The sequence below is a fragment of the Conger conger genome, chromosome 1 (assembly GCF_963514075.1).
Source record: "Conger conger chromosome 1, fConCon1.1, whole genome shotgun sequence".
Taxonomy (NCBI): Eukaryota; Metazoa; Chordata; class Actinopteri; order Anguilliformes; family Congridae; genus Conger; species Conger conger.
Window position 1 is genome coordinate 53,159,172 of NC_083760.1, and position 14,106 is coordinate 53,173,277.

At 41.2% G+C, this 14,106-nt stretch overlaps 2 protein-coding genes across 7 annotated transcripts in view; one reads left to right on the forward strand and one right to left on the reverse strand.

Annotated features, from left to right (window-relative positions):
- aldh5a1 (aldehyde dehydrogenase 5 family, member A1 (succinate-semialdehyde dehydrogenase)) lies at positions 1 to 10,883 on the forward strand. 3 transcript variants are annotated; one of them, XM_061237192.1, is made up of 11 exons: positions 1 to 68; positions 558 to 800; positions 984 to 1,067; positions 1,609 to 1,779; positions 1,874 to 1,990; positions 3,308 to 3,451; positions 4,465 to 4,608; positions 6,356 to 6,514; positions 7,856 to 8,019; positions 8,551 to 8,609; positions 9,315 to 10,883. In XM_061237192.1, exons 1-11 carry the CDS (start codon positions 42 to 44, stop codon positions 9,524 to 9,526), a joined length of 1,524 nt encoding a protein of 507 aa, XP_061093176.1. In that variant the 5' UTR covers positions 1 to 41; the 3' UTR covers positions 9,527 to 10,883. The 3 variants fall into 3 exon arrangements, with proteins under 3 accessions (XP_061093176.1, XP_061093177.1, XP_061093175.1); XM_061237193.1 differs by having other exon boundaries at positions 36 to 68; positions 536 to 800; XM_061237191.1 differs by lacking the exon at positions 1 to 68 and having other exon boundaries at positions 96 to 800.
- Positions 10,181 to 14,106, reverse strand: part of kiaa0319 (KIAA0319 ortholog) — a 19,927-nt gene continuing 16,001 nt past the window's right edge. For all 4 annotated transcript variants that reach the window (XM_061237188.1, XM_061237189.1, XM_061237187.1 and 1 more), the window contains one exon: positions 10,181 to 14,017. In XM_061237188.1, coding sequence (XP_061093172.1) covers positions 13,845 to 14,017 — 173 coding nt within the window. In that variant the 3' untranslated portion in view covers positions 10,181 to 13,844. The remainder of the gene's footprint in view (positions 14,018 to 14,106) is intronic.

The following is a 14,106-nucleotide window of genomic DNA, read 5'->3' on the forward strand; positions in this document are numbered from 1 at the left end:
TCTTACTATTCATTATTTTCCTCAGGTCTGGTGGAGGGACAATGGAAGACGTTGAACAAGAAACTTATGTAATGTCAATTTCCGCTTTTATTCGAGAAAATTGTATCGGTTTGTAATGTTAGAAGAGCAGTTGCTCCTTGTTATTGTAGTACGTAGCAGACTAGTTAATTATATTTGTTAAAATGCAAATGGGTTTGGTGTGTTAGCCATGTTTTTTTGCAACATCAAACACAAACGTCAACATTTTCTGCCCGTTACCTCTCCGATAGAACTGTTGACAAAATAATCGGTTGTCTGCTACCTAGCAGGCTAACTGTTGTGTGCTGTATCGACATTGACAAGCTACTGACACTGAGACGTTCACTGGTTGTGCATGCACAAATTATTTCTGCAGTTGATCACGTGTGTGCTGAGGCGTCTGGGTCTCCGGTTCTAACTTGAACTTGAATTAGGTAGCAAAAGGGTGGAAACGAAACGCACGGCCCGTGTTCTCTCGCGGCGGTTCCTTCGTAATGGCCAGTTTCTGTCTCTTAAGGAGTTGCTATGTTGTCCGTCAGGATTCACACGGCCTATCCGCAATGCTGCGCAGGCGATACAGCCTCAACATTTCCGCGGAACTGCTGCGAACGGAGAGTTTTATCGGCGGTAAATGGGTGTCTACACCTTCAACTTTCCCTGTGCTGGACCCCGCAACGGGCAAGAAAATAGCTAATGTATCTGACTGTGGTCCACATGAAGCCCGAGACGCTGTCAGTGCAGCTTATAAGGCCTTCTACTCCTGGAAAGAACAGACCGCTAAGGTAACACGTATGTATTCGGCATATTATCCAAAGGGGGGACACCGTAGGCATTTCAGAAAAGAGAAGATTGATTAAAAACAACTATTTTGAAATGTATTGTACCATGTGACTCTGAACAACATGTATTGGCTTTATGTCATTGTTCCTATATTAATTTTATTATCGCCCTAATCTACATTATAGGAAAGAAGCGTTCTTCTCCGGAAGTGGTTTGATCTTCTAATACAACATAAGGATGACCTTGCTAAGCTCATTACAGCAGAGTGTGTGAGTGGCATTTTTAATGACTGTATACATGTATTTTAGGGGTAATGCAAGGGGTATTGTACCAGATTGTTATTCCTAAATAATGAGACATGGCTTGTGAAATGAGTAACAGCATTCTTCTTCAGTATTCAGTGTTTTAACATAGATAATCAAGTAATCAGCGTTTTCACTACATTAAATAGCTTCAATTTATGAGTTATGCATCATCTTCATAACTTGTATGTTTTTAACCTGTTTCATGTTATTAACTCTAATGTTTGTGAGTTTGTAGCACATTGTAGGCCTCATTCAGGCCTGTATAATGTGAAAATTTGCCCATAACATTTACCAGCAAACAGAAATGTGACACTATTTCTTCACAAGCTATGTTTGGTGAATTTTAATTATTGCTGACCTCCCTAAACTGTGTATACGATGAAAGGAAATAATTCTTGCTTTGACGTTTTAGTCAAAGTTCAGAAGACACGTAGACTAGATCTAGATTTAACCTACGTTCACGGTCATGATGCCAGTTTGATGGCGTGGCCCCGGTGCTTTCCAGGGGAAGCCCATGAAAGAGTCCCTGGGGGAGATCGCGTACTCCGCCTCCTTTCTGGAGTGGTTTTCTGAGGAGGCTCCCCGCGTCTATGGAGACGTGGTGCCCACAAACACCAAGGACCGCAGGATCATCCTGCTCAAGCAGCCGGTCGGCGTGGCCTCCATCATCACTCCTGTGAGTGGATCTTAAAGCACGGAGCGAATGGTGTCATTGCAACGGCCGCCAGATTTCACTGGGGCTTCTTTAACCGTCCCCCCCGCTTCCGCAGTGGAATTTCCCCAGCGCCATGATCACGCGGAAAGTGGCGGCGGCTCTGGCGGCCGGCTGTACGGTCGTGGTGAAGCCGGCTGAGGACACGCCCCTCTCTGCCCTGGCACTAGCTGAGGTCAGTGCCTTTATTTCCATAATAAGGTCAGAGCCTTTGTATAAAAAGCCTTGTAAACACAAGGTTTTTGAATCCCACGTGTACCTGCTCTTGGACAAGTTACTGAATCCGAATGGAAAAAACTGTCGACATCTTCAAAGAATCATACACAGCCGCTCCGTCAAAAGCTTTTTATTTGTATGTCAGTGTTCCAAGATGCTTGCAGTGTGTTAGTAATGCTTGTTAATATGCTATCAATATGTGGTGAGTTTTGGAGTTCTCCGCCAGAGACAGTAGAAAAATATGGACAAAGGGGCGGCCTGTAGCGTAGTGGTTAAGGTAAATGACTGGAACAGGCAAGGTCGGTGGTTCTAATCCCGGTGTAGCCACAATAAGATCTGCACAGCCGTTGGGCCCTTGAGCAAGGCCCTTAACCCTGCATTGCTCCTGGGGAGGATTGTCTCCTGCTTAGTCTAATCAACTGTACGTCGCTCTGGATAAGAGTGTCTGCCAAATGCCAATCATGTTATGTCACCTATTGACTTTCCAAGGACTTGTGAAAAGCACTGAGGCGGTTGAAGTGCAGTTTTCGTGCTGCCTTTTACATGGGCACTTGTACAAGGGCCTTGCAGTTCTCACTCGCTTTCTGGGTTGCACTTGTATTCCAGTCACCAAACTGTGCGTTGTTAACATATCTATTCTATGTATTACACTTCTACGGGTCATCCATGTATGATTTTGCCTTCAAACAAATGTTTGGCTTGTTGTCAAATGATACAAAAACTTTTCCAAGAGCTGTGGCCTTTGCCCCCACCCGTTTCACCAATAGGAAAGTGTCGCAATTGTGTCTTTGCATTGCATTCATCTTCTGGTATGACTCAATTAAAGACAGCAGTGTTATTCAATAGCGGAAGCAGATATTTGGCATGGGTGGTGTTGGAAAAACAAGTTGCTTGTTTAGGTACTTACTCCCAAATTCTTGAAGCTTTTATTTCAGTGTCAGGTGGCTCATCCAAATATTAATGTGTGCGGATTCATTACTTATGCAAGCAGCATATTTCTGTTTTTTTCCCCCCATTTTCTTCAATATATCTGCTGAATTTAGGCTTAGAAAATTTGCTGTTAGAGCTTATCAGTTTGCAGTAAAAATACTCATATAATACCATATGTCAGCCTATATTTCATTTGTAATCTTTGCGAATATGATAACTTCCAATTAGAATACCTTTTCATAAGGCACTGTATACTGTGTGCATGTGATGTATGTGAAGTATGTGATGTATGTATGTATGCATGCATGCTACAATATTACCCTCTAAATTTGGCTATTCCCTGTAGCTGTCTGCTCAGGCTGGGATCCCTGCAGGGGTGTTCAATGTGGTCCCCTGCTCCCGAGAGAGCACCCCTGCTGTTGGTGAAATCCTCTGTACGGACCCCATGGTGGGAAAGGTCTCCTTCACCGGCTCTACAGCCACTGGCAAGGTACGTCAGTTGCAAAGGGCATAGGGCATAGAGCATAGGGCATAGAGCATAGTGCACCAGTTGTTTCACATTGTACATATTAATAAGAAAGTTGGTTGACTTTATACACATGCTCTGAAGGTGTTGTGATGATCTCTCGAGGTGTATATTAGTAATTAATATGGTAAATGGTTGGCATTTATATAGCGCCTTTATCCAAAGCACTGAACAATTGCTGCTTCTCATTCAGCCATGCAAGGCACCAATTGTACTTTGGATGAAATTGACCCCAGCATGTTACAATGTTACATAAAAAAAAAAAAAAAATCAACCATTTTCACTTGTAATGATTTATTAATGTTCCTTGGCTGCAATCCATGGGTCCTGTTCAAACATACTACAGGGTTTAAAGTTCTCAGGCACGGTGCCAGATTTACAACCTTTTGGCTGTTTTGTCCACAAAATAATATTCTCACTAAATTAAAGAGAAAACACATCAACCACTCACATGTCAAGATAATACATAACATTGCTACTTCCCCCCTAAAATTATACTATATACAGGAGGTGATGTGATGATCTCTAGATGTGCCTAATATTAGTAATTCATATGGTAAATAGTTGTCCTTATATAGCGCCTTTATCCAAAGCACTGTACAATTGATACTTCTCATTAACCCATTCACACACCAGCGGCGATTGGGCCCCATGCAAGGCTCTAACCAGCTGGTCAGGAGCATTTGGGGGTTTTGCTCAGGCACACTTCAACACCGCCAACCCTCAGACTGCCAGGTGACTGCTCTTACCGCCTGAGCCAATGTCGCCCCATGTAGTAATGTTTACACCAGATCAGGTATTGGCTGTACCACGGTCAATACCAAGGCTTGCTTCAGGCCACTGCTGCTTGCCCTTTGGGGCACTTCCCCTCTACTGTTTTCCAGGATGAAACTGTGAAGGTTGTGCATTTAACCTGCTTTCCACTCTGGAGAATCTCCATGTTCCTCCTCACCTCTCTGTCTCACTTCCACCTGTAGATTCTGCTGAAGCACGCTGCTGGGACCGTGAAGCGCGTTTCCATGGAGCTGGGTGGACACGCCCCCTTCATCGTCTTTGACAGTGCAGACATCGACAAGGCTGTGGCTGGAGCCATGGCTTCAAAGTTCAGGAACTCTGGTCAGGTAAGACACCAGTAACCAGTAAACACCCTTCAATATGTTTATATTGAATCCACTGGACTTATTTTTGTATAGTTCATACACTGTGAGCACTTTTAGGTATTTCTTAGACTTATTGGTCTTCTGCTGCTGTAGCTTATCCACTTAGAGGTTTGACACGTTTAATCAGGGGTCACCGTTTAATCAGCATCACGGAAGCGCTCGTTTTCTTATTTTGTTGACTGCCAAGTTGTGGCAATGTTGGCTTGCATTTCAAGGTTGATCTTGAAAAGCTATGCAAGCTAGAGAACCACAAGCTGAAGGTACAGTTATGTTGAAATGGAAAAAAAGTTACAACTTCTTCAGGTTAGCGTTAAAAGCCCCGTACATTTTTATTGTCAATGTAGTTCACACAACCAGCTGAGTTTTCAGTAAAACGTCAACTGATGGGATTTTGATCTGGAGCCTGATCAAGGGATGCACTATTTTAATCACCCTTCAGTATGGTCTTTAAGATTGATATGCAAGCAGGACAGCAAGTGATTTTGAATGTCTTCTAGTAGTGTGTGGAAATGTATGAACTGTATTTTCAAGAGAGCTTGTTTGTAATGGACGATAACATTAAAAGCTACCATAGAACCTGAGTGAAAATCAGTCAATCGAGTGCGGTCATGCCAATTGACTAAATTGGGGGTAGACTTTATGACTTTATCATGGATCTGGCATGTGAAATTTATATTACGTGTTCGGTCCCTGCTTCCGTGCAAAGCATGAAAGCTGTGTGTTCTCTGTAGAGAAGAGAGACGGTGCGAGAAGAGTGTTAAAGCGCACTCCTAATAGTGGAGTTTTGTACCATTTTTTTCAATGTGCCTGTAATATGCCTCAATTCATTCACAAAATAGCAAAATAGAAACAGCAGCTACACAGCGCCAGTGATAGAATTTTCTATGCTGTGCTGTGAGGCAAATGAATACATTCGTTTAAACAAATGAGTAAAACTGTTGCCTATAGTGTCCTGCAAAATATTTTTCCCCCACACTACTATCAGTACTATCAACATAGATAATTTGCCATATTATTCATGTGTGTGGTTCCCCCATAGGGCTGTACTCATTTACTTTCACTTTTAAGTTGATATTTAATAGCCAATGTCTTCTGTGTTATTTGTTTCAGGAAGTGTTATGGGAGTCCCTTAGATAGATCATTACATTTATATAGCACTGTTCTAGACACTGAAAAAGCTTAGTGACGAAGGGGAAACTCGCCTCAACGACCACCAATGTGTAGCCCCCACCTGTGTGATGCATGGCTGCCATTTTGTGCCAGAAAGCTCACCACACACCAGCTGGTGGAGAGGGAGAGAACAATGTTGGCCAACTGAATCAGGGGATGATTAGGTTGCAGTTTGAAAGATATCTCCTTTACTGCGCCACGTCAAATATATCAGTTTGGAAAGGGTTACAAAACCATTTCTAGTGCTCTGGGACTCCACCGAACCACAGTGAGTGCCATTATCTCCAAATGGAGAACACTTGGGACAGTGGTGAATCTTCCCAGGAGTGGCCAGCCTGCCAATGTTTCTCCGAAGAGTGCAGTGACCGCTCATCCAGGAAGCCACTAAATATCCCAGAAGAGCATTCAAAGAACTGCAAGCCTCTCTATCCAAAGGAAGGAGGCAAATACTTTTTCACGGTACTGTAAACGTGTGACAAATACACCGAAAACTTCCCATGAATTCATAACTTCCTGTTGTGCATTTCCTTGTCCCCAGACGTGCGTGTGTTCCAACCGCTTCCTGGTGCAGAGTGGGATCCATGACCAGTTTGTGGAGAAGCTGGGGAAGGCGATGGATACAGAACTGCACCTGGGACATGGGTCCGACCCTACAACCACGCAGGGCCCCCTCATAAACGTCCGGGCTGCCGAAAAGGTACCACGGTGTCTTATTTTAGCCTGCCATTAACACAGCCTCCCTCCTGTGCTGTAGTGTAGCTTTACAGGTTCCACTGTGTTTAATCAACCATAAACAAACACGAATGGAAAAAAGCAAAACATCATTCAGTTCATAGTAAACCATGTCAGTAATACACACTAATAGTCAGTACAGCAGCATATCACCCACACCGCAACAAGCACAATACTCTTCAAATCACTGAATTAGCTTCAATCCGGAATGAGTGGGAAGTGTATCCTCTGAACGAATTGTAAGTATAGACCCCATATTTTGTGCGGTTTGCAGGAGATTGCTGACCCCTATCACAGGCTGCTCATACACCATAATAGATATTACACAATAATAGTAATAGCTACGGTGTACCACTTTACATTTAATAAGACCATGTCTTGCACAAATATTAGATCTGGGTATATGTTCTAAAATCTCTGCCCAAACTTCTTCTGGCATTGCCTCCCCTAAATCCTCCTCCCAAAGGGTCTTCATAGGGTTTAATGACTCTGGACATAAAAGATTAATTTAGTTGTAGATATGAGTTGGGATTGGTATCGGGAAACCGTTTAAAATCATTAGGTAGGTTGGGAAACATGGGGAACGCATTATGGGCGAAGCTGTGGACTTGTAAATATCATAAAAATGTGAAAATCACTCAAATGTGAAAGTGAAAATCTGTCCGAGTTGCTGAAAGGATGCAAAACATTATCAATATACAAGCCTTTAAAAGTTTTGATGCCAAGATTTGACCACATTAAGAAAACAGTCTGCTCCGGAAGAATGAAAAATAATTTGCAGCTAGTGGGGTATAGGTAGAAAATGATTATAGACCAAAATAGCCCTTAAACTAAATGCAGATAAGAGAGGTTTCAACATTCACATTCTTAGTATAGGGGGAAGTGGAAGAATGAACAGGAGTGTACTCAGGCCTTCAGTGATGCAGGTTTGGTGGAGTTTGCCTCTATAACCAGCCACATCATGGGAGGATCAAAGATCAAAGCTACTGCAAAACATTCCTATTGTTGCAATACACCAGACATTTCAAAGTGTAGAAAAGTATTTGAATGCAAAACAATTGCAAATTTGGCCCAGTCCTGCTGCACAGTATGCAGTCTAATGGTGGCAATTCCAGCGCTGACTGTAGTCGGGGCAGGGTGTGGCCCTTCCCATTAGTCATGACTCATGACGGACTCCATATATTGGATGCTTGCTGCATCGCAGGGCCATTGTCTGCTGGTTGAGCTTCAGAGCACAGGCCTCCTAGCCATTTTAGACTTGTGGAGGAACATTGCGTTCTTGACATGGATGGTGTTCTGATGGCAGGTGGAGCATCAGATTACAGACGCAGTGTCCCAGGGTGCCACTGTGCTGAGGGGGGGGAAGCGTCTGGAGGGCTCTTTCATGCAGCCCACCCTGCTGGCCAACGTCACCACCAACATGCTCTGCACTAGGGAGGAGACCTTCGGACCCCTGCTTCCCGTCATCAAGTGAGTGACGTTGCAGGACGTGTTTGTTTTGAAATTTTGCCCCATATTTCAGAAACTGCTACACTGATGGTGATTAAAAAAATTCCTACACACATAATTTAGCTATTTAATCCTCACTTAAAGACACGCTAAAACAGAATTTCTTTCAGAGGGCAGGGAGTCGATTTGACTTATGTTAAATGAGGAGGGGGAAGCAAATCCCTAGCCTATGGCTCTGGGGAAGATTACGTACAAGATATTGGTTGGAGGGGAAAGGTATCACAATTCTCTACATTCTTTGGAATGTATACTTTGAGATGTGTTCGTATGGTTATGAAGAATTGACGCAAGTAAGGAAAAGTGAATTTCAAAAGATTTTCATTTCAGCTTGTCTTTAAGCATTTAAGTGAGGTACTTGCAGTAAAGTATCTCAAAAGTTTATCATAAGAATATCAGCTGGTGGAAAGCACTGTTTTTCGATATGGGGAATGATATTGGTGAAACCATGAATTTTGTCCAAACCTGAGGTGATCATCAGTTGTGTTTGGACAGGTTTAACACGGAGGAGGAAGCACTACTGATGGCTAACGCATCAAATGTGGGCTTGGCAGGTAAGCCCTGAGTTTTCACGCATGATCCTGTATGAGTGTACCCATGGTGCTCCAGAGTGCTTTCATAGACGTTCCATTGTTTTCATTGTTTCTGTTTTTTTGGTTTGAATTCATTTTTTTTTCTGCCTGTAAATACCTGATAATTATGTGCACGTGCCTGGTCTTTGTGTTGTACATTATGCACAACTGTCTGACCTCTTGGTTTTTGTTCTGTGAATTTTCTCCATCAGAGCAGCAGGCCTAAACTGTCTATAATAATGCACCTTATCCATCCTCCATAACTCTATATTGTCAGCTTAAATGCAAAAAGATATGTTCGATATGAAACATTTACTGTATGTAGAGCTGGACGAGAGCTTTAGAAATGCACTGCAAACAAATGGCTGTCTTAACAAGCGTTTTAGTCTTGTAATAAGGTTTTTTTTTTGATTCATTGAAAATATTTTAAGTTATTTTTAAAGTTTTTGCTTGACAAGTGAAATTTTCTCATCCCATTGGCAAATCTTGAAATTAGTCAAAGCTGTCTCATCTCATTGTCATTGGTGGAAACGTCTTATTTATCAAAAAAGTAAAGGAAATACTTTAAGGAAATTTTCAATACAAGACTAAAATACTTGTTGACATTGAATTTTCCTTTTGGTTTTTGCAGTGTCGTGATCGATACCTCTATCTGTCCCCTTATTAGTTTCTTATCTCTGCCAACAGGGTACTTTTACTCCAAGGACATCGATCAGATCTGGCGGGTCGCGGAGCAGCTGGAGGTGGGCATGGTGGGGGTGAACGAGGGGCTGATCTCCACCTCAGTGGCCACTTTCGGGGGTGTCAAGCAGTCTGGCCTGGGCAGGGAAGGCTCTAAATACGGCATCGACGAGTACCTGGAAATCAAATACATGTGCTTCGGAGGCCTTACCTCCTGATCCCCCAAAAAAACTCACCCCCTAACCCAAAAGCTCCCTTCACAGCCCCCTTAGCCAAGACAAAGACAATCTTCACATTGAAATTCATCGCCCACTTCCAATCTTAACCACAAGTTTGAAATTAAGATCTTGCAAATGGTGTCAATTCAATAATCTGTCAAAGCTAAATGTGTTTGCTAAATTGTTCTGAAACCTGCCATCAGATTTACACATTAGAAGTCATCAGTCGTATCACTGCTGGTTCTAAGGACTGAGTGAAAAAATAATCATTTTAGTCAGATTGGAAATACAGGCAATTACAAAATTGTACAATTCATTCTTATGAAGTTATATTCTTGTTTTACCTGGCTGTGTTCATGGTCTCACTTCATTTTTTCCGTTTTGGTCTTCACATTTTCAGTCAAGGAAGAATATAGACTCTTTGGACAAATGTGGACTTTCTATTGACTTAAATCCATATTATTTGCATTTAGGCCAATTATGGGCAAGAGCATAAAAACAACACTCCTGTGACCTACTCTTTATATTAGGAGAAAATGTGGTACTGAGGGACAGCGAAGAGCAGTACTGAGCACATTCTATATACCTGTACTGAACAGAGGGTATTGTGAATTCTGCAAACCGTGAAGGGCAACTATAATGGTTGTATCAAGCACATGTTGAATTTAATGTGATTTTGAAACCAGTAAAAACGCACACACAATTCTAACAAGGCTAAAAGATGCACATCAAAATATTCTTCATATGATTATGAACAAAATTGTTTTTGTTTTATTTTAAGGCAAAAAATCAACTGATTTTTGCGAATCAGAGTGGTTCAGCTACTGAGAGCAGTGTTCTGGTTGGCTTAGATTGGCCTGTCACCAGTATAAGCAGTTGAAGCCTCACTTGCCCGTGGTAGAGCACAAAACTGTAAATGCTCAAATATGTATTCTACAAAGTCTTGTGAAAATTGTTTAATTGGGATATTTCAATATTTTCCTTTATATCAATAAACAAATGTGATTTGTTGACCTATGACCAGCCGATCGGATAGCCTACTGTTAAATGTTAAAATGGTACTTAATTGTAGCTTAACTTATTTTGTCATGTCATGATTTGAGTAATGTTGAATCTAACTTGTTTCAGCCTGATATGTGAAGAAGTTGATTCATAGACCCGTATAATGAACATCTAACCTGTCCAGACCGTATTCTCATCTGAAGTGTGTATGACTGTGGTCTTGTGCTTCCAGATCTTTCCTGTCTGTAAGTGCCATTTTCATTATTTACAGAATGTGTTATTGCACATAACCCAGGGTATTTCTTACAGTTGTAAATGTTAATAGAGTAACGTAAATAAAAAGATTATAATTCTTTTCTTGCTTTCTTTCTTGGGCTGAAAAGCTAGTGCATTACAGAAACTGTGCACCTTATCATTTATTTGAATAGGAAAAGTGACATCTGTATTAGTGCTTGTTGAAGCCTTTTGAAATTTTATTTTGAAAACTCCACTAGATGTACTAGTCTGGTCCATCTATATCAACATCTGGAGTTCAGATTTATCGAAGGAGAGAATCTGCTTGTGGGCAGAAAGCAAACACCCTCAGTAAAAGCAAATATTTGTGACACTGCCATTTTTTAGTTTACATGATCACACAATCATAACGGTACAATTAGTTCACCAGTCCAGTGACTGTTTACACAATGGCAAAACAAATTATCAATGATGATACTCCACTCAATGTATTCAGAGAAGGAACATTATTTTTTATGTTTGAAATTACAGTGTAGAGTTATTTTAATGAAATGTGGTTACCTCCATACTCATTCATTTCACCTACTCCTCTCGTCTCTGTCATTCCCCTACATGTGCAGTTTCTGCTTGCAACACAGGACTGTTTCTGCACATTATTCTGATCTGTATGCTGAATATGCCCTTAAGAAATGTGTACCCACTTCAGTTTTACTTTCAGTTTAACCATGGTTGTTGGTTGTTGCCCGTTAGTAAATTCTCACCTAGTGACTGAACAAGACTGGGCGCACCTCCCCCCAATAGCTTTTCTGAGCAGTGTGCGTCTCTTCACCAAGGCTATAAAAATGTGTCCTTTATTGTCATGTTATTGTACACATATTCTGTAGAATTGCTCTGCAATATGTCCTGTTGTACATATGAAAGTGCAAAATGTATATATATTTTTTACAAATATTTTTTTAACTTGTCATATCAGTTCCTCATTCTTTATAGGGAGGATCATACAGTAGAGTACATTGAGTAGCATTTTGGAAACAAAGCTGGAAATCAGGCTGTTTTAACGGATAATGTACAATGATGAGTTGCATTCTTCAAAGCGTAGTCCTATTCTACCAGACATTCTGTTGTTCAGCCTCAAAATAGCCTTTTTTAGATGTAGCTTGAATTGTATATTTTAGTTCTGTAGCAAACATTCCCAGAAGGTATCTGGGATTGCTGTGAGAAAATCAGATTCAGGACGCTGAACTCTTTGGTTGGACATTTTGGTTATTCACTGTATAAGTCAGTGGTGTAAAAGTGTTTTACCTGGTATGCCCAAATGGTAACCTCTACTGCCTTTTCCAGAAAATGGCAAATTAATTAGAATTTTCTATTAAAATTTGTAAAATGACTATAATGAGGTGAACTGGTGAATTGAACAGCCCTAGACACACCGTTAACTTTTTACATGATGATTATAATTTTTTGCATCATTACATCATTGAAGCAGTCCCCATACGCCATACACCATACTCTCTGAGAAAGGATTTGTGTGCAGTTGAAAGCCACCTGAAGAAATAACTTATTTTTTTAACCAAAAATAAGTTATTGAAGCATATAAATAGTCAAGGAGAATCAGTTCTGGGGGTTGAGGGTGAGGGGGGAATTTCAAATAATTACATCTACAGCAGGCTCCAGAATTATTGGCACCCTTAATAAAAATGGAGAAAAAAGGCTGCATATAATTAACAACATGGATAACAAAACATATTTTATGTTCAAACATACAAGAAAACTATATAAGTTTATTTCAATAGATTTACTCTCACATTTCAATGTTTTTTCTGAAAACCACAGGTGCCAAAGTTATTGCCACTCCTATCAATTATTGTGAATAAAATCAAAGTGAAATTGGCAATACAATCAGACTTTCATTTAGTTAATCTCAGTCTGAAGGAACTACACTGTCATTCCATCACTGGAGTATAAAAATGAGGTCACAAGCATGCAAAATCCTTTTGTCAACCATCAACATGAAAAGCTAAAGAACTTTCAATTCAGAAGAGACACATGGTTATTCACCATCACATCATCGGGTAATGTTTTTGTAAAAAATATATAAACGGTAAAACATACCCCTTAGCACTGTAAGTTCAATAATAAAAAGGCAGAAAACATATGGAATGGTTGCAAACTTGCCAGGAATAGGATGCAAGTGCATATTATCCCCAGGAACGGTAAGATGAGCACAATAAACAAAACCTCATTGAGATTATGACTGGCAGAGAGTGCTATGGTCAGATGTGGCCGTTTTGGCTATACACACCATCGATATGTTTGGCAGCAAAATGGAATGCATACAAGGAGCAGCACCTCATACATACTGTCAAAGACGGTGGTGGGTCATTGATGTTTTGGGGGTGTTTTGCTGCCAGTGGTCCAGGGGCACTGTTTAAGATCAATGCATTCAACAGAGTAACAGGAAATCTTGGCAGAGACTTGGTCATAGGTAGATTGTCCAGCTGGATACAACCATACATCAAAAAACCAGGCAGATATGGTTAAGTAAAAACAACAATAAATGTTCTGCAATGGCCATCTCAGTCTCCAGACTTAAATCCCATGAAAAACCTGTGACCTGAACTGAAGAAGGGGGTATCCCAATGGTATCAAAGTATATTCTATAAATGTGTTCTCTAACCTGATCACAAACTATAGGAAAACTTCTGGCTGTCATCTTTGCCAGGGGTGTCTGCACAAAGTTTGAAACCAGGGGTGGCAATAATTGTGGAACCTTTTTTGGGGAAAAACTAAGAAAAACTTTGGTGGTTGATTCCTTAATAAATCATTAATAAAGCGTACTACTTTACGCATGTTGGAGAATAAAGCATGTCAATAACTATTATTTTTAGTTTACAGCACTTTTTGTGAACATTTATCAGGGGTGCCAATAATTCTGGAGCCCACAGTACATTCATCAGTCTGTATTTCCGGGCAGATTGGAAGTCTCCCCAGGTTTGCAAGGCTCCGTGTACATTTCATCCAACCTGTCAGCAGTCTCTTTGGGAAGTGCCCATCGTACCCCTGAAGGCTTGCTCTGTGAAGCCTACCCGTCCACGGTGTGGTAGCCGAAGGCATCCCCGTTTTTGGTGGTGCCGTTGGAGTGGCGCTTGCCCTTGTCCGGCCTCTCTCGGGTGAAGATGGTGTCCTGCTCGCTGTCAAACTCTGACTCTGACATCATCAGGCTGGAGTTGTGCTCTGTGCTCCTGTGCTTCAGGCCTGCGGAGGGGAAAACACAGTCTCAACATTATTGTGTAAACTGGAATGTGTAAGCCATAACTTTTATGCTCTAATCTTTAAACCTTAAT

What these genes read in the sequence shown, in the direction of transcription:
- aldh5a1 (XM_061237191.1), top strand. Translation starts at nt 513, where the DNA reads ATGGCCAGTTTCTGTCTCTTAAGGAGTTGCTATGTTGTCCGTCAGGAT. An exon ending in AGTTCAGGAACTCTGGTCAG is followed by an intron (nt 4,609 to 6,355) that starts GTAAGACACCAG and finishes CCTTGTCCCCAG; the next exon opens with ACGTGCGTGTGTTCCAACCG. An exon ending in ATCAAATGTGGGCTTGGCAG is followed by an intron (nt 8,610 to 9,314) that starts GTAAGCCCTGAG and finishes CTCTGCCAACAG; the next exon opens with GGTACTTTTACTCCAAGGAC.